This window comes from Vipera berus, assembly GCF_964194415.1.
Source record: "Vipera berus genome assembly, chromosome: 3".
NCBI classification, from domain to species: Eukaryota; Metazoa; Chordata; class Lepidosauria; order Squamata; family Viperidae; genus Vipera; species Vipera berus.
Window position 1 is genome coordinate 89339067 of NC_138204.1, and position 20353 is coordinate 89359419.

Here is a 20353-nt window from a genome sequence, read left to right on the forward strand (position 1 = left end):
CCGGCGGAGGTGGCGTTGCTTGCGGCCGTGGCTGGATTTCTCGCTCTCCGTGCTTGTCTTGGGTCGGGTTCCGGTCCCTCGCCATTTCTGCTCCTGGGAGCGAGGAGGTCGATCTCTCGGGGAGGCCTCTTCACTTCCAGGACGCAGGACGCGGCCTCTCAGCGGCGGCCCACCATGGGCGACGAAGGCCGGGTGGAGATAGATGGCAGCGTTATGGAAGGGGTGAGTTAGCGGAAAAGAGGAATCGTGGGCAGCCGGAATCCATGGCTCTGGCTCGGGACGGGGACGCAACCGAACGTTCCCAAGAAATGAATGAACGAACGAACGAACGAACGAACGAACGAATGAATGAGTAGGTCGGTTGGTGTCGGAGAACCAGCAAGAAGGACGCGATTCTTCTAATTTCTGGCAGGAAGAAGTTAACTCCCGTATCTTCTTCCCCGAAACTGGGACTTGGTTAAACCGCCCCCCCCCCCCCCGAAGATCCATTCTGCCGTGGATCTTCTTAACTTTGGAAAAGGAAATACAATATTAATCTTTGGATTCCTCCTTTTAGGCATGCCTCCCGTTGAATAAGAATTCCAATTTTAGTGGCTTGCCTGCCTAAGTGTATTATGACATCTGTACTTCCCAGCCCCCGACGCTCCCACCCCCCCATCCTCGTTTGAAAATGGGGATTATTACAGATTTGTGAACTTGGCACAGACCCTGGGTATATAGGCTTTCCAGCCTTTCCCAACAGCTCCAATTTTATGACGATCTGCTTTCCTTGCAGGGTGGCCAGATCTTGAGGGTTTCTACGGCTCTGAGTTGCTTGCTCAATAAACCTTTGCAGGTGAAAAATATCCGAGCTGGCAGGAGTCAGCCTGGTCTAAGGTAAATCCTGGTCAGCTTTTGGGAAAGTGAATTTCGAGCTAATCTTAGGGGGGAAAAATCTGCTATCAGGTCATTGTAGCTCGTGTTTATGCCAGGTTTGTGAAGAAGTTCAGAAAAATTACTAATCTGCAAAACCCTTTTAGGTTTTATGGTGGCTACAAAGGAGTAGCCATTTGCTGATGGTTATCAAAGATAAAGACTCCCTTAAGGAAGTTGATGGTTTGGCATTGCCTTTGACATCCTTGTCTAGCCTACAGCCTGGTGACCCAAATAGTAAGCAGGTCCAAGCCTGTTTAGCTTCCAAAGTCAGAAACATCAGCCAGATGCTGCCATCTGTTAGCATAACAATTCTCAAGTTGTTGGTGTTGGAATGCTAGACTGGTTTAAGCTATTTTCTTAGGCTTAGTTCTCATTTTGTTTTAAAGCTGTATTTTTCACAGACTATGAGGGAAAGCATGTGAATCTCAAAGACTACTAAACTAAAATTCCAAGCACCCTCCAAGCATAACCAATAGTGAGGTATATTAGGAGTTGTGGTTTAGCAGCATTTGGAGACCCATGGTTTGCTTTCCCTGTCTCATATTTCAAAATGCAAAGGGGGCTGGATCTCAATCGATCAATCAGTCCTTCACTGTATATGGAAAGCTTATTTAGTAAGGTTTAAGGTTTATTAAATTTATATGCCGCCCTTCTCCCTGAGGACTCAGGGCGGCTCACAACAATAAAAAGTTAAAAGATATAAATACAAAAATTAAAAGAGGATTAAACAATATAAGAAATAAGAACAATTTAAACCAATAAAAAACCAAATTTAAAAACCATGATCAGTCCAGGCCCGCTTGTTGGAATAACCAGGTTTTTAGGTCACGGCGGAAGGACCGAAGGCCAGGGGCCATCCACAGCTCTAGGGGCAGTTCGTTCCAGAGTGTCAGTGCGCCCACAGAGAAGGCTCTCCCCCTGGGGGTCGCCAGCCGGCATTGCCTGGCCGACGGAACCCTGAGGAGGCCGACTGTGGGAGCGAACCGGGCGATGGGAGGTTGACATTGGCAGCAGTTGGAGTGTTTGGTATTGACTGTTCTCTATATGTCAGAATCTGCTAATATTCTGGATCAGGTTAGAAATAGATTGGTACATAGTTAGCATTCCAATAAATCCTATGAATTTTGTTACGAGGGATATATATGGCTGTTGGTGATATCCTTGAGTATTTTATGCTGAATGTTCATGCTCACACGATAGGTGGCATAAAGTATTGGGCATACTTTAAAATAAAATCTATTTACCATCTCCTCTTCCAAATAAATTCCCACTAGGAACTCTCCTATATAAATATTTACTTTCTGATTTACTCTTTTCTTTATCATAGTTCAAAATCCCCCTTAGAAACCTCTTGATACATTTCCCAGATTGTTGATTTCTGATAGTTTTAATTTCTTATGCAGGTAGAATGACAGAATTTGCTTTCTGTATTATAAAACATGGAAGGATCATCCAAAGCAAAGTGTCTAGACTGAGTAGTAGAAAAGAGAAATAACAAGCTCCCTCAGTTAATTTTGAACAGGCATTTGGGCATCTTTTCTTATTATGCATATAATAGTGATGATCTGAAATAGGACAAAGGGGTGAATGCTTCTGTGGCTATTTTTATTTTATTTTATTTTAATTCCATTTATATCCCGCCCTTCTCCGAAGACTCAGGGCGGCTTACAAGCTTAGCAGTAGCCTTCATTCTATGTATATGCCTGCTTATTAGGGCTTTCACACACACCCCCAAGCGGCATTATTACAAAGTCAGCTTAATTGCCCCCAACAATCTGGGTCCTCATTTTACCTACCTCGGAAGGATGGAAGGCTGAGTCAACCTTGAGCCTGGTGGGACGCGAACCTGCAATAATTGCAGGCAGCTGGTGTTACTTAAGGAGGCATTAGCCCACTGCTCCACCAAGGCTATAAAACTTTTTTCATGTGTTTTCATCTACAAATATGTAAGTATATCTACAGATATATTTATGGATAAATAAAAGTGTAGCAGCTTGCTTAAGTCCTGTTATGATGGGATTGTGGCATTTAATTATATTATGTTGTATTATATGGTTCTACACGAATGTTGTTTTATTTCTACTATTATTTATATTTTGCCTTTTAGAACACATATTTCATCAAAGTAGCTTATAAGCCATTTCAACAATCATAAATTATTTTTTTATTTCTCAGGCTTGTGTGCTGTTTCCATCATAAAACAATCCAGTAGCAGTTATATATGTAATGAATAAATATAATGATTAACAAAAATATAATACCTATCATATCACTATTCTTATATAATATAATATAATATATATAATAATATAATATAATAATATAATATAATATAATATAATATGATATAATATAATATAATATAATATAATATAATATAATATAATATAATATAATATAATATAATATAATATAATATAATATCAAATGGGGATTGGGGGGGTTTGTTATTGTTATTTTATTGGGTTTTTAAGATGTATTTTAATATATGGGCATTTATTTAATCTTGTTTTAACTTTTGTAATTTTGTATTTTTATTCTTGCCCTGTTCACCGCCCTGAGTCCTTCGGGAGAAGGGCGGTATAGAAATATTATTAAATTAAATTAAATTAAATTAAATTAAGCTTCTGTGCAATTGATGGTTCTATCCTTGTTGATAATGGGCCAGGAAAAATCCATTTGGAATAATTTTGGCCTGCCATTGGCCTTCCTTTCTCTTTCAAGCTCAAAGAACTGAGAGACAAAATTCCTGTGATACCTTTGTCTTGGAAGTTGCTACAGGGTCATATGGTGCTATACTGTAGTGAATCAGACTAATTTTAGTTCTCCTAGCACCATATTTCCTAACGCAGGGGTCCCCAACCCCTGGTGCGTGGACCAGTACTGGGCCACGGCACGCCAGCAACCGGGCTGCACAAACAAAGCCCCATCCGCGGGATGCAGTCAGCACACAAAAACATGCCCCCTCCTGTCCACAAAAAAACCTCTCTCCACATAACCGCTCCCTGATGCCCAAAAGGTTGAGGACCTCTGTCCTAACTGACTGGGAGGTACATCCCACATGGTGGGTGGGGTTGAAACAAATGGTGGGTGGAGTCAGAACCAAAAGTACCGTAAGTAGAACCATGTATCTCTGTCATCGCCCTCCCTTACTCATTTTGACATCCTTTTGACTGTTTAACCTATTGCTATCAAAGGAATATGTATCACACATGTCAGAAATCTGAACTGATTGCCTAGAGAAGGATTTTAAAACAAAAGGCCTTGTGAAATTAGGTAAAAGGCACTCCTTTCTTAGTTTTGGGGAAATATTCTTTCTAAACAAGGGATGAGGTAATTGAGAATATTTGCCAGTTGCTTGTCGAGGGATTATTGCTATTTTTCCTGGGCAAGTAGGGAGAAGTGGCTAATTAACCTGTATGGAGGAAGACATCACTTTAAGCTGAGCACCCTTTGTATCATGTATGCATGCCCAGGCTCTCTCTATGTTCTAATTCAGTGTACTTGACTTGAAGGCCTCAGCACCTGTCTGGACTGCAAATGGTTCGTGATCTATGTGATGGACAGATGGAAGGTGGAGACATCGGGTCAATAGAGATCATTTTCACACCTGGGAAGATCAAGGGTGGAACTCACATAGCAGACACTAAAACAGCAGGGTATTTTTTTTTGTTTGCATTTGTACGGTATTAATTAGCACTCAGTTTTGAAGAGATCTTATACCTTAAAGCTATAGAATTGTGTCTTTCCAAGTGTATTTCATACAATCCTACCATCAACAGTCAGTAAAGGGATGGCTAAGTATGATATGGGAATTGTAGTCCAGTGCACCTAAAAGACACCAAACTAACAAAGGTCTTGCTGCAAAATGAAAGAAAAGGTACAAATACATATACACACACATACACTGATATTTTATTACTGTATGTCCTGATTTTTTGTGGGGTAGATTTTTCTGCTGTTTTCTAAGAATAATTCTTTTGTAAAGAGCATTTTTCTCTTCTATGGATTTTTCCCTTTTGTGGATCCTGGAGCCTTTGAAGTCCAGTTTCTGCAATTGCAAAATCCTAACACCAAATTACAAGTGCAGAACGACACAGAATTTCAAAGTTGAGATTAACCAATTGTTGAATTAACAGTGGAATGGCATAGTTCCAATCCTTTTTAGCTATGAAGCTGACTGAGTGACTTGGAACCAATTGCTTTCCCTCTAAACTAGTGTTTCTTAAAGTGTGGACTTAGGACCTTTGGGGTCCTGCAAGACACTCTCAGGGGTCAAAATTATTTGCCAAGCGTTTGTTGAAATACAGTATTAAAATCTCATCAGTTAATGAGAAGCAGTAGTGGCAACAAATGCAGCAATTTTAATTTTTAATGCAGTGCATATTGGTAAATGTAATATTTAACAACAAGAGTTCTTCTGGGCCCTCCATAATTTTTAAAAGTGGAGAGGAAAAAAAACGTTTAAGAACTACTGCTCTAAAGCATAGTGAGAGTAAAATGGAAGGTGGGTGAGAAAGAAAACCATAGATGTCTTTTCCCTAGACAGCTCAAGAAGGGAGAGTGTAAAAGTAGCAACAAAATCATAGAGTTGAAGGGGATAGTTAGGCATTTGAGTCCCACTTCTTGCTGGGAACATAATGAGAACATAAATCTAATATTGTCTATGCATTTATTTTTAATCATAGGAGTGTTTGCTTGCTAATGCAAGTAGCCATGCCTTGTGTCCTTTTTGCGGTCTCTCCTTCTGAACTCCGTTTGAAAGGCGGCACCAATGCAGAGATGGCTCCTCAGATTGACTATACTTTGATGGTAAATGGAAGTTCATGTGCTTAAAGTTGGGCCTTTGATCTTGCAGAACCAATTAGCCTTCATTTGGGGTTGTTTTATAGTGGACTTGTCCGATTAGTTTTATCAGTGAAGACACAGGGAATGTATTCACTATATTTGCTGGTCCTCAAGTAAAGTATGGCAGAAAAGAAAAGAAAAAGCTTTTAAAAGCTGATGTGATAAATTAAGTGGGCTAAAATCAAGCACAGGAGGTTCCAAACACTCAAGAGGCTCATGAGCCAAGACTCACCCCTTTTTTATATGCTGATGCGCCGCCGTGTTAACTTTTTAAAGCTTGCGCAACATATCTGGTGAAGCAGTGATAAAGTTTTTTTAGAACAGTGTTAAAGCAAGTTAAAACTGCCTTAATCAATTTATTCAGGTTGTAATAAATGCCTCCATGTCTATTCATTTGGAAACTTGATTCATACTTGTCACAATCAAGTGAATGGTTATTTCCGAATTTTGTTTGCTTCTTGTAATTATTCAGTTGGACACTAAATATTTTTATTACTGAAAACAATAGGATTGTGTGGATCATGTGGCACATCTGCCCACATTGCAAAGAGGGTGATTCAAGTATAATTGGTGGTTTTGTTTTTATTGATTAGATATTTTTTAGTCCAAGCTGTGTCTCAAGTGAAAAACACAGAGACTCTGAGGTCCTTAGTGCTCCCTGAGTTTGGTGGGTTTTTTGCAAACATTTCATTACCAGACTAGGTAACATCATCATGATGGTCAAATTCAGTAATCATCAGTAGCACCGATGATATTACCTAGTTTGGTGATGCACCAGTGCAAGAAACCAAACAACAATTAATCAGAGACCGTCAAGGATTACAAAGTTCAATCCTGACCTACAAATATTCTCTTCTGTTGGAAAAAAGAGGACGAGAATGATTTTGTCTGCCTGAAAAGAAATAAAATGGCATATTATCCCTCCTTCTAATTCTTTCCCAAGGATATCTGCTACATTACCTCATGTCACATAAAATGGTAGTCAACATGAGCTTGAAAACACTTGACCCGTTCCTTTTCTTTTATGTCCAAGGGAGTATCTGTGAGGTTCTACTAATTTGTGGCAGATTAGAATAGAAGCGATATGCACAGATTATAGTTTGTCCTTAAAACATGAAGAAGTTCTAGCTTTTGATAGCAAACTATTGTCCATAAAAATTGCAGTTTTCCATACTCAAGATAAAATAGTGAGGCCTTCAGACAGATAGATACACTGTTTTTTGCATCAATCTGGCAGCATGATTAAAGGGTTCTTTATTCATTAAAAGGATGTACCTATGTTTTTTCAATAAATGTGTTTACTCTCCAGGTCTTCAAGCCAATAGCTGAAAAGTTTGGTGTGATTGTAGACTGTGACATAAAAAGGAGGTGAGTTCCAGTTGTGTGTTGACTTGTGTCTTCTCTCTGTGATTGCAAGTTTCTATCTTGCATTTTGGCAACAAAAGATACTCCCTTCCTTTTGCTTATGACCTGCTATAGTGGCCTTCTGAGTCAGAGGCCTTTAAAAGTAAGCGCAGCCTCTGAAAACTAGAGAGTAGCTTCCCTTGAACTCTTTCATAACTTGCCCAAGTTGTTAAATGACAGGGAGAATAACATACACTGTATTTATTAAATTATGACTTGAATTGTCTCTTGATTTTCTCCTTTGCTTCTTTGTCCTGGTTTCATCTTCTTTTTGGAACTTGCACATCACTCAAAGCCAGATGATTTTAAATCCAGAGAACTAGATGTGCCGTAGGAGTAAGGGGTGAAGTGATAGCTCCTTCGGCTCTTGAGCTGTCTCCTCTAAGAATATTTACTTGCTTGGTCCCTGATATTCATAACATGCTTGTGGGCTTATCAAAGATATTCTAATGCAGTGTGGTGTAGGACAGGGGTCCTCAACTCCTGGTCTGTGGACCGGTACCGGGCCACGGCATGCCAGCAGCCGGTTCGCACAAACGAGCAAAGCCCCATCCATGGGATGCAGGCAGCACACAAAGCCATGCACTCTCCGGTCCACGGAAAAATCTTTCTCCGTGGAACTGGTCCCTGGTGTCCAAAAGGTTGGGGACCTCTGTGAAGGAAATAGAGCACTAGATTAAATCAGCCTTTTGCAGGAGTACTATTTATGTTTGAGAAGGTTTATCTTTAATGGCAAAAAAAATAAGCTCATTATTTTGAGCTCTGCTTGTGTGTTGTTATTTTCAACAGGGGCTACTATCCGAAAGGTGGTGGTGAAGTGGTTGTCCGAATGTCCCCAGTTAAGCAACTAAACCCAATCACTTTAACTGACCGTGGTACGGTGACCAAGATACATGGAAGAGCCTTTGTTGCTGGGGCTTTGCCAATCAAAGTAAGTATGTCTGATTTAGGTGAGGAAAAGGGCTTGTCCATTAAGATTTGGATCCAAAGTTGGACTGAATTCACACTGCTTTAAGTTATAAAAAAGTTTGGTTTAATTAACATGTTAGAATTTGTAAATAATAGCTTATGATTTTCTAGAAGGAATACACCAGTCCTCTGGTTATTAGCAAGCTATTGTTACGCTAACTATGTCTTAGAAAGATGTCATGCTACCTTGAAAAATAATATGGGCAATTTAGTTATAATAGCAACATAGTAGAGTGATCATTTTACAGTTCTCCACTTGTGCTATATTAAGAAATTTGTTATGCAGTCATAAGGGTAAAAATAATTAGCTCCATTATAAAATACATTCTTTGCCTGAAGAAGATCCCAGATCCAGTCCTTTAATTGGCATCTTTATTTACAACAGGACACCAAAGCAAATAAGAAGGACATTTATCTAAGATATGGCAAAACTGGTTCTGGTCAAAGTTCACAGTAGCAGACAAGATGGACAGATAGCCTAACCCAGTGATGGTGAACCTTTTAGAGGCTGAGTGCCCAGACTGCAACCCAAAACCCACTTATGTATCATCGGGTGCCGAGTGGGTGAGGCCCATTGGGTGAGTGTGGCCAATTGGGTGGGTGTGACCCATTGGGTGGGCGTGGCTGCAGTCTTAATGGCAGACTGGGTGGGACTAAAAAGCTCAATCAATTCCAACTTTGCGAGATCTTTTTTTCCCCCCGCGAGAAGTTGAAATTGATTGAACCTTTTTTTTTGCACACGGCGGCGGAGGCCTAAAGCAAAAAGGTTTTATAAAACCCAGCTGAAGGCCTAGGACTGGGGCGATGCAAAAAGGTTTTATAAAACCCAGCTGAAGGCCTAGGACTGGGACGACGGTGCGCGTGCCCATAGAGAGGGCTTTGTATGCCACCTGTGGCACGTGTGCCATAGGTTCACCACCATGGGCCTAACCTGTTACAATATAGCATTTTGAAAGATGGTGATTATGACTATCTCTTAAATGTGCCCAGGACTTGATTATAAGAGAATCACCGAATAGGTCATTAGAAAAGATGAATAAGTAATCCCCCAAAACCATGAGTCTCTCTGCCAAATATGTTATATCAAAACACTGGTGTATAACAACTTCTGAGAGTCTGAATCTCACCTTTGTCCAGAAAGTTATTTGATAGCTTTAGAAAAATCATTTTTTTACATCTGTCTCCCATCTGCTGAATGAGTCAGATAAGCCAGGTCACCTGTAAAGATGCTCTGTAGTTTAGGTAACTGATCACAGGGGGTGAGATTTGCTCTGAAAGAAGGCTTTCTATACCGGGGTTATCTTATCAGTGGTCCTAAGGCTGCTTAGCACCATCCAGAGTCTTTGATGTGGTCTCCAGAACCTCTCCAGAATTTGCATTGATCTTGCAGTTGTTGTTTTTTCTTCACAGAAAAAGCTCAATAAACCCAAGGGCCGTGGTCTTATTCCTGTGTATGATTCAATTTAAAGACGTTCACGGTTATTTCCCCCCCCCCAACGTACTTGAGTTCAGCCCCTGACTTGCCATTCAAACACCAGGTAGAGACTTCAACCTGAAACGGGTTCAGGTTGTGCTGTACAAAACTCTGCACAAATGGCAGGGATCATCAGGCGAGCTACTTTAAGCAAACAGTCTCTAGACCAGCTTTTCAGGAGACACTGCAAATTTCTGCAAAATTATAATCTTTCCCCTCTTTCCAACGTGCAATACATATAAGATGGAAAGCGCTTGCATTGAGAATTCCATGTATTCCTTTTATTTTGTTACTTTAGGTGGCCAAAGATATGGCTTCCGCTGCAGTGAAATGCATCAGGAAAGAGATTCGTGATCTCTACGTCAATATTCAGACTGTTAGAGAGCCGGATAATGAGGCCTTTGGAACAGGATCTGGAATTATGTGAGTGAGTTTGTCTGTCATTTGAGAGTCCAGTTTATTGCCATAGGAAGCCAAGTGGTTTCTTGTGAGCTGTTTTGGGGGAGAGAAAAGGAGGGGTGGGCTTCAATGTTTTCATATAATTCTATAAGTTTTTACTTTATTTAGAATTGTTGCAGAGACATCCACTGGCTGCTTGCTGGCAGGATCATCCCTTGGTAAAAGAGGTGAGAGCTTTAGGCACTGGGACATTGCTTCACACGACTTGGCCTCCTCAGCACACGTTTTGTAAAAGGCTCTGGCTTTATTTATTTATTTATTTATTTATTTATTTTATTTATTTATTTTTATTACATTTATATCCCGCTCTTCTCCGAAGACTCAGGGCGGCTTACAAGCTTAGCAGTAGCCTTCATTCTATGTATGGTGACAAACCAAAAGCATGGCGGTGTCTTCCCTAGGATCACAACTCCAGTTCTTTTCTCCGGCTTATATCCATTCTATGTTCTTATCTGATGACAGATAAGAACATAGAATGGATATTCTTTCTCTTTCTTTCTTTCTTTCTTTCTTTCTTTCTTTCTTTCTTTCTTTCTTTCTTTCTTTCTTTCTTTCTCTTTCTCTTATTTTATTTTATTATTTTATTTTATTTTATTTTATTTTATTTTATTTTATTTTATTTTATTTTATTTTATTTTATATTTTATTTTATTTTATTTTATTTTATTTTATTTTATTTCTGCCCATCTCCCTGATAAGGCAGCTTTGAGTGGTATATAAATTTAATAAATAATATTCCCAATAAGGCAACGTGGGTCTTCTAGTCCAAAAGATCTCTTATTACAAATAGAGAGCTTGCATTGGCTGAGTCTCTAACGCTGGTTCTGAAGAGGAAGCATGTGTGTGTTTGTATATGTGTGTACATATATCATTTCCTCCATATACTTCATTTGTATAATTGTGTCAACATGCTTCGGATCCATTGCAGGCAAAGTTCATTGTATCAAGGTTCACTAAATTGGGCTCTTAATATAGCACATATTTGGAAGGAGCCACAGTAGTCATACATGTTGTGTTGTGTTGTGTTGTGTTGTGTTATGTTATGTTATGTTATGTTATGTTATGTTATGTTATGTTTCATTCTAAATTAAATATAACTTTATGAGTATCTGATATCAAATTTCATCAGAAAGCAAAACTTCATAACTCTCCCTGGCTACCTTGTGAAAGTGAATGAAGGCCTTTTATAATTTTAAACTATCCAAAGATAGAAATCTGCTCTGAACATATTTTCATTTGTGTTAGAAGCATTTTATTTTATTTATTTTATTTTATTTAAATCAGGTTCCCTACTTAATTTTTCTCGCAGGTAAAAATGCAGACAAAGTTGGAATTGAAGCAGCAGAGATGTTGCTGGGAAACCTTCGGCATGGAGGTGCTGTGGATGATTATCTGCAGGACCAAGTAAGAGCTGCGTGTGGGAAATCTCTCACAAAAAAAAGCTGAAGTATCACGTATACACCTTCTCATACATGTGGATTAGGGATCCAAGGAGTTATTAATTCAGTATCCAGGTTTTCTCAATCTATCACCCACCAGCTGTGATAGCCTTGTCATCTTGGATGATAGGTGTATAGGAGTTGTAATCCAACACAGCTGGAGAGTGAAGCGAGAAGAAAGCTCTTTCTAATAATTCCTGAGCTTTAGGAGCATACTAATAATAAGGAAATACTCTTGACATTTCCAGCATGTTGCTGAATTTCAGACCAACCTCACTGGTAAAACAAAATAGACACAGCTATCCCTCTCCCTTCTTTTTTGTTTGTTTTTAACACCATTTCCATCTGGTCGTATACCTTGAAGGAGAATAAACTTAAATAAACTCTTGAGAAGCTGAACTTTCTATTATGTTGGGGAAGCAGGCTGGTGTCCCAGGAGAGCTTTAAGCCACATGGATTCCTGAGTTTCCCCTCTTCTTGCATACCTCAGTTGGAAGGTATGCAAGAAGACAGGAACAAACCCAGCTTTCTGGAGTTGGGATTTTCTGGCATTGGGAATTCCAGCAGAGGTGGCTGTTAGTGAAACTGGGAAGGTGGATCTGGCAAAAGAAAATCACTTAATCCAGCGGGCCTTATTCTCAGATCATTCGCTGTGAAAGATTCTCTTTCAATTCCACCTGCAGTTTTGAAAAGCCACCTTTATAACTTGGCAAATTTTGATAGAAATTTACAAAAAAAATTGGGCTTACATTTCTGCAGCCTTATTTTTCTGTAAACCTGCCTTTTGAGGGGGAAAAAAAGAGGTAAACTGATGTTCTCACGATGCTAAATAGTTGCATTAATACAAAACAGCTTGAAAGTTTACTGAAGCGATACCCATCTTCGAGCCATTTTGGCTTGGGTTTTCAACAATGTCCTCGGTAAGACTGACCAAACTGGGCCCACTAATGAACTCTTGTTTAACTAGCAACAATAATTGTGGGAATGGCCAGTTTTTTGGCCTCCCAACCTTCAGCTTTCCCAAACGTTTCTTATCGGCCTCTATGTGAATTACAGTGATGAGCACACTCTCCTGGTTCGCACAGGATGGCATGTGGGAGGTTTGGGAAACGCTGTGATAGAGCTTTTACATATATCTTTTAGTATCTTGTTTTTGTAATGATCTCATAGGCACCTGAGTAGTTCTCACTATGTATCCAATTATCACTATGTATCCTATTTTTTTGAGATTGATGGGGTTTATGTAATGTTGTATTTGGTATTCAGAAAAAGGAGGTGAATAAAAGTTCAGCGGGCAGTTGCTCAGGGAGTTTTTTGGAGAGACGAGGGTGCCTGGCTGGTTCAGAGCATCTCTATCGACCTGGGTCTGAATTCTTTTCCCTACAAATAATAAAGCAGCAAGCTAAAAATTAGCCAGAATCTTTCCAGAGCATTAGAACCTTGTGTGAAACTGGAAAAGGTTGTAGATTTAGTGTGTTTTACAATAGAGATGGTAAAATATGTTGTAGGAGGACAGTCATGTTAATCTATGGTGGGACAGGGGTCCTCAGTCCCTGGGTCACGGCCCACTCCCAGGCTGTGGCCTATTTGGAATCAGGCCACATGAGTGGCAGGCCAGCGTGCATACACAGCTCAACCTGCGTGAGCGGCAGGCCAACGCAGGTGCAGCTCAACTTGCACAAGTTGAGCTGTACGCCTGCATGCACGCCGGCCCATCACTCATGTGGCCCGGTTCCCTTCTCCCCCTCCAGGCCTCCAAGCCACAAAGGTTGGGGACCACTGTTGTAGAACCTTTTCTGACTAATACATTTTATTACCGGCAAGTAATAATAAGAAATAAGATTACTTTATAAATATATTTAAGTTCAGTGGCACTTACTCCCTAATTATATGTTCAGGATTGCAACCATACATTTTTTCAGTGACTTGACTGCTTGTAATCAATTCAGATAATTCAGAATGGCGCAAGCAAAAACATCTAGAAAGAAAGGCACCCCATAAAAAGATGCTCCAGTCAGATAGTCCAAAGAATGTGTCTTTCTTCTTCTTTTTTTTAAATAACAGGGAGTGTTGTATCCCTTCAGGCATTCATAATGCTGGCTTGTTTTTGATCCTCTCCAGCTGATAATTTTCATGGCTTTAGCCAATGGGAAATCGAGAATAAAAACTGGACCAATTACGCTGCACACCGAAACAGCGATACATTTTGCTGAACTGCTGACAAAGGTAAGTACGAATCGCTTGAACTTCCAAATCTCTCAGTCTGGCCAGTAGTGGTATGGCATGATCTCTAGTGAAAAATGGGCCGGCACTGGGAAGCAATAGATGCAATGATGCCCTTCACAGTTCCACGTATACAGGAAAGAATGGCAATTACTTTCAACATATTGAGCCTAAGGGAGGATGCATAGCAATTGCAGCTTACATCCTTACTGCCCTCCAGCACCTCCTTTTTGAGGTAGCTGACTTGCCTTGTCTACTGGATGGATTATGGAGTATCTGCTTGAAGATACGATTTTTAGCCATCCACATTTTGCCCAATGGGTGCATGCCGGCAGGATACAAACTTGAAATTTCCCTGAATATCATTAGCAGTAGCACATATCAGATATAATAAAGTCTTTTGGGGGGTGGCACTCTGACTTGAGAATGCTCTCTTTGGAGAAGTTGAAGTGATGCTTAGATTACAGCAGGGGTCTTCAATCTTGGTTGTTTTATGACTTGTGGACTTCAACTCCCAGAATTCCTCAGCCAGGTACGCTCACTGAGGAATTCTGGGAGTTGAAGTCCACAAGTCATAAAAGGGCCAAGTTTGAAGACCCCTGGAGTACAGTATTAAGAAATGATCACCTTACAGGTAGTCCTCACTTACCGACAGCCTTGTTTAGCAACCGTTTAAAATTATGACAGTGCTGAAGAAGGAGGTTTATAACCTGTCCTTGAACTTAGAGTGTCCTTCGATCATGTGATTCCAGTTTGGCACTTCATAACCGCTGCGCCTGTGTGATGGTCACAGCATCCAATAGTGACATGATCACCATTTGTGACCTTCACAGCTGGCTTCTCACAAAAGGAAGCTGGCATGAAGTCATAAGTCATGGTCAGATGATATTGCATTTAATGACCAATGGTGATTTGCTCAATGACTGTAGCAGAACTGATGGAGGTCCGGTGCAATCACATGACTTTAGTTGCTGGTCCCAATTGCTGTCGGTAAGTGAGGATTATCTGTATTTGTAATTTTTGAATGTTTTGTGTGGTGCCCTTTGCCTGAAGTCCAGTTTATGCGAAGAACAATTTTAGAAAGCATGGGGTTTTTTTTGTTTATTGTTTTTGCAGGCTAAGTTTACCGTGACAAAATCAGAAGATGAAGAATTTTCCAAGGATGCCCATATTATTGAGTGCCAAGGAATCGGATTGTTAAATACAAATCTGTAATTATTGCTCTGGGTGGGATGGTGTTATGTTTATTTTGGTTTGTTTTTCTTTAAGTATCTGTATAAATGTATTGCACTTCGTTCACTGGAACGTTTGAATAAAGCGCTTCCTTAAATTTCCTTTATTATTAAAGTAATAATACATAAATGTACTTATTTATTGGGCTTATATCTTGCCTCAGCCCAAAGACTATTAGTGTTTTATGTGATAGAAAAGGGTTAATTAAACAACCGCACCTAAAATTCAACATTTTAATTTGGATTTATTTCCCCCCTCCCCCAACTGTGGACAAAATCTGTTGTTTCCAAAGCTGTCCAGACAACTGATGGTATTTGCATCACAAGGACAGTGATGTTTTTTTCACCACTTGTATCCTCTTTTTGACAAAATGATCCTTCTGTTATGTACTGGGTTCTTCGCTGCAATGACGAGGTGAGGCGAGTGAGTTCAGCAAAGATCATTGTTTATTGCTTGCAGGATCTGAACTGAGAAACAGGGCTGCGAATGCAGCAATTATACCCTGGCCTCTAGGCGGCGGCCAATAGGTTTAAAGCAACCTATTGCCGCCCTAGAGGTAACCAATAGCGGCGCTAGAGACGGGTTGTCTGAGGAGCTGGGAGCCGTTAGCCAGCTTCCCAGCTTAAGCAACCTTCCATCAAATGACCCACGTGGTGTTCCCTTAACAGGACAAAGCCCAATACATTACACCTTCAATGATATAAATAACGTCAGTTAGAATTTAAGGGATATCCCTTCTCTGCCACATAGTCCTAAGCTAAATTGTAGTTTAAACTGAACAAATAGGCTTATCAGATCTAGGTTTCAAGATGCCAGATCCCTCAGTTTTAACAATTTTCTGTCTTATTAGGCCACAAAACAATTCTGACACCCTAACTGCAACATTGCCTGCTTTAAATAAAATTCAGTATAACTTAACTTTGTGAGGGGAGGGAGGGAGGAAGGAAAGAAGGAAGGAAAATTCTATTGTTTTCCAATCCATTTTGTCTAATGGTTAATCACCAGGCTAGAAAGAAGACCGTGAGTTCTAGTCCCAGGGTAGCCATGAAAGACAGCTGGGTGACCTTGGGCCAGCCCCTCTTTCTCTCTCAGCCCAATTTATCATACAGGGTGGTGGTTGTGGGGAAAAGGAGGAGGAAGAAGGTGTGTCGGATATATTTACTGCCTTGAGTTATTTGTAAAAACAAAGATGGCATACAAATAAGGAAAGGAGGAAGAAGAAGACAGACTATTGATTTCAAAGTCCCAACACTCCACTCATCTCAAGGACAATGGTAGAAAGAGGTTAAAAGCATAAATATTCCTTTGGAAAGTAAAGCTCTGATGCCATTATTCTGTTAAGCTTACCTGGAGCTCCATTGCCTTAACCTAAGCCCCTTTATCTCTCACTGATTTCACTGCTTGTGCAAGGACTCCTCTCAGGCACCCAACTGTAGCCAAAGGAGGCTGTAGGAGACATGTGCTTTGTTCTTTCTGCCTTTAAAAAGATTATGAGGAATAGCCAGCCATCTTGTCTGATCAGATCCCGAGATCAAAGGTACAATGCTATAACTGGGGATAGAAAAAGGAGGAGCTGATTAAGATTAGTGCAAACCTCCCCAAGGAGTAAAGCAAGCCAGAATGTAATTGGCACCTTCCCGATATGTCTGGCATCTTCCAATGTCCACCACTCTGCAGTTAATGCCAGCTTTTTAAGCATACTTAATATTAACATAATACTTAATTATTAACATAATAATATAACTAAACATTAAGAAAACCAAGATCATGGCATCCGGCCCTCTCAATTCCTGGCAAATAGATGGGGAAGAAATGGAGGTAGTGACAGATTTTATTTTCCTGGGCTCCAAGATCACTGCAGATGGGGACTGCAGCCAAGAAATTAAAAGACGCTCCTCGGGAGGAAAGCCATGGCAAATCTAGACAGCACACTAAAAAGCAGAGACATCACCCTGCCAACGAAAGTGCGTATAGTCAAGGCTATGGTCTTCCCAGTTGCAATGTATGGCAGTGAAAGCTGGACCATAAGAAAGGCTGAGCGCCAAAGAATTGAGGCCTTTGAACTATGGTGCTGGAGAAGACTCCTGCTAGTCCCTTGGACTGCAAGGCAATCAAACCGGTCAGTCCTAGAGGAGATTAACCCTGACTGCTCTTTAGAAGGCCAGATCCTGAAGCTAAAACTCAAATACTTTGGCCACCTAATGAGAAGGAAGGACTCACTGGAGAAGAGCCTAATGCTGGGAAAGATTGAGGGCAAGAGAAGAAGGGGACGACAGAGAATGAGGTGGCTGGATGGAGTCACTGAAGCAGTAGGTGTGAGCTTAAATGGACTCCAGAAGATGGTAGAGGACAGGAAGGCCTGGAGGAACGTTGTCCATAGGGTCGCGATGGGTCAGAGACTACTTAGCAACTAACATTTCAGAAAACCCCAAGTCTGGGAATCTGGCGCCCTCTAGAGGCTAAAACCGGCAGACATTTGCTCAAAACACAGTTTTGCTGCATCTCACCTAACTCAAGCCAGCGAACACGTCTAAGATTCCTTTTTTCTCTTCATTTCAGAACTTCTGAACCAGCTTGTAAGTACATTTTGAGGGGTTGGTCATGACGGTAAATAGCCACTAAGCACTTTTTATTGTTTTCAGGAATTCCATAGCAATGCCAGAGATGGAAAAAATTAATAACCTATGACACTGAAACGTTTGGAGGGATGTTATAGCTAAAAGGCCTTGAATTGGACCCAGAATAAAATGGGAAATCAGTACAATTTGAAGAGTGATCAGTATTGATGGTTTATTATGTCAGTGTTTCTCAAACCTGACCCCTTTAAGACATGTGGACTTCAATTCCCAGATTTCCTCAGCCAGCATGCTGAATTCTGGGAAGTCCACACATGCCTTAAAGTGGCCAAGTTTTAACAATACTGGTCTAAGCTGTTAGGAGCCAACATCTGAGGATTACCCTTTCCCCCCAAAGTGCAAACAGGGTCATGGATTGCTGCAAACAGGCTGCAAACCTCTAGTGGCCAAGAAGTCAGGCCAGCCTGCAGTTGCAATATTCAGTGATCAGGCTGGCTGGAGTTTCCAACTTCCAGTAACCAAGAGAGATCAGGATAAACTGAGTCTGCAATCTCCAGACAGTAAGGGGAGATCATGCCGGTTGGAATTTGCAAACTGCATTGACCAATGAGAGATCAGGTCAGCCTGAAAACTTCAATGTCCAAGCGGAATTCAGGATATCCTGTGTTTGCAACCTCCACCGATGAAAGGAAGGTGAGTCCAGCCTCAGTTTGCAACCTCCAGTGAGCAAAGAGAGATGAGGCTGGCCTCATTTTAAACCATCAAGAAAAATCAGGAGATCACACCAGCTTCAGTTTGCAAACTCCAGTGAAGAAGGAGAGATCAGGCTGGCCTGAGTTTGCAATGTCAGCTGACCAAGGGAAGCGGAGGCCGACTTGAGTTTGCAGTCTCAAGAGAAGAAGTGGCAAGCAGGCCTGTCTGAATTTTCATCTTGCAGCAGTGAGGCGGAGGTCCGTTCAACTTGACTTTGCAAGTCTATATATAGGTGCCCCTCAACCCACCTACTACAACAGATCAGGCCGCCCACAGATTGCAACCTCCACCGAGCAAGGACAGATGTGGCCAGTCTGATTCTGCAACCTCAGGGAGGGAGAGGACAGACTGGACTGACTTTTCAAATGGCTGAGGGGCTGGCTGAGGAATGGCTGGCTGAGGAATTCTGGGAGTTGAAGTCCACAAGTCGTAAAAGTTGCCAAGTTTGGAGACTCCTGCCTTACAGTTGAAGTCCACAAGTCTTAAAAGTTGCCAAGTTTGGAGACCCCTGCCTTACAGTGACCTAGGGGAGATCACCCTCATTTTACAACCAAGAAGAAAGAACAGGAAATCAGGCTGGCCTGAGTCTCTAATCTCCACTGACCAAAAAGAGATCAGGCCACTCTGTGTTTTCATCCTCAATTGAAGAAGGGAGATTAAGTCGACTTGACCAGAATAAGTAGGATGTGCAAATGTGGCCACACAGAGGGAACTAAGCCATATTTGGGTTTGTCTGGTTTTCTTTAGGTGCTTGAACTAACTGCACCATAGTGGTTTAAAGTGAAGTGTTTGACAGCTGAGAATGTTGGATGACACACACACACCCCTCTTCCGAGGCAGACACATACTGATTGTGGCTTTTAAATGTAAAGTATGACCTGATTCAGTCTGATCAGGTCTTCCCAGCATGGGCCTTTCTGCCCACATCAAACAACCTGTTTTTGGATGTCAGTAGCTGAATGTTGATCAGAAGGTCAGCAGTTTCGCAGGTCGAATCCCGAGTGCCGCATAACAGAGTGAGCGCCTGTTACTCATCCCAGCTTCTGCCAACCTAGCAGTTCGAAAGCACGTAAAAATGCAAGTAGAAAAATAGGGACCACTACGGTGGGAAGGTAACAGCGTTCCGTGCACCTTTGGCGTCTAGTCATGCCGGCCACATGACCACGGAGACGTCCTCGGACAAGCGCTGGCTCTTCGGCTTTGAAACGGAGATGAGCACCGGCTCCTAGAGTCAGAAATGACTAGCACGCATGTGCGGGGGAACCTTTACCTTTAGCTGAATTCACATATCTTTGTCCTGAATGTGTTTTGGTTGGGCCCTGTGTACTGTGTGTGCCCAGTTCTTGCAGTCTGGTCTTGAGGATTTGTACCTTCACATGTTGACAGATGTTGTACCAACACATGTTGGTACCAATTTGTACCAACACATGTTGACCAATTCTGTTTTCGTCAAACATTTTTACTCAAAAATCTCCCAATACGCTGTCAGCAGGATGGCTAGAAAATTCAGTGAATTGCTGTCCCAATGGATCTGGGATTAGGGGTCAGGTTGGGGAAAGGGTTCATAAGAATGGAGGAATGGACCTCCAGCAGAGATGTTCAAGAAGGTTTGACCCAAAGCAGAAGGGTTTGCTACCTGCACTGCAGAAGCCGAACTGGCCACTTCATGGTGCTATTGCCTCATGAATGAAAGTAATTAAGGCCACATCTGCCTAGCATTGTATTTCTCAAGCTTGGCAACTTTAAGATGTGTGGACTTCAACTCCCAGAATTTCCTACCCAGCGTGGGTGGACTTTAACTCCCAGAACTCTGAGAAATACTGAAGGGGCCTCTGAGTTTCTAGACTTGAAGAAAGTGAAGGGGAATCCACCATCTTTCTTGGTCTCTGATTCTACTATCAGTTTGCTCTTACACGTAAGCTTTTCCTAACTTTGCATCAGAAACTGCCTTCCTGTTACTTAAATCCAATGCTTTTTTTATCATAGAACACACCGGAACAGTGTTCTGGCACCTTTTTTTGACGGATTTTGCAGGTTTTAAAAGTAACTTTTGAAATTTG

The 20353-nt window shown here is 41.2% G+C and overlaps 1 protein-coding gene across 1 annotated transcript; it reads left to right on the plus strand.

Annotated features, from left to right (window-relative positions):
• RTCA (RNA 3'-terminal phosphate cyclase) lies at window positions 1-15182 on the plus strand. Its single transcript, XM_081322409.1, has 11 exons — window positions 1-222; window positions 776-876; window positions 4431-4574; window positions 5604-5727; window positions 7073-7131; window positions 7957-8098; window positions 9909-10033; window positions 10178-10236; window positions 11379-11473; window positions 13630-13734; window positions 14848-15182. Exons 1-11 carry the CDS (start codon window positions 175-177, stop codon window positions 14944-14946), a joined length of 1101 nt encoding a protein of 366 aa, XP_081178535.1. The 5' UTR covers window positions 1-174; the 3' UTR covers window positions 14947-15182.
• The last annotated feature ends 5171 nt before the right edge of the window (window positions 15183-20353 follow it).

Excerpts from the sequence above, each read along its gene's own strand:
- RTCA (XM_081322409.1), top strand. The coding sequence starts at position 175 with ATGGGCGACGAAGGCCGGGTGGAGATAGATGGCAGCGTTATGGAAGGG. Across the intron at positions 877-4,430 it reads AGGAGTCAGCCTGGTCTAAG|GCCTCAGCACCTGTCTGGAC; the intron begins GTAAATCCTGGT and ends CTTGACTTGAAG. Across the intron at positions 4,575-5,603 it reads GCAGACACTAAAACAGCAGG|GAGTGTTTGCTTGCTAATGC; the intron begins GTATTTTTTTTT and ends TTTTAATCATAG.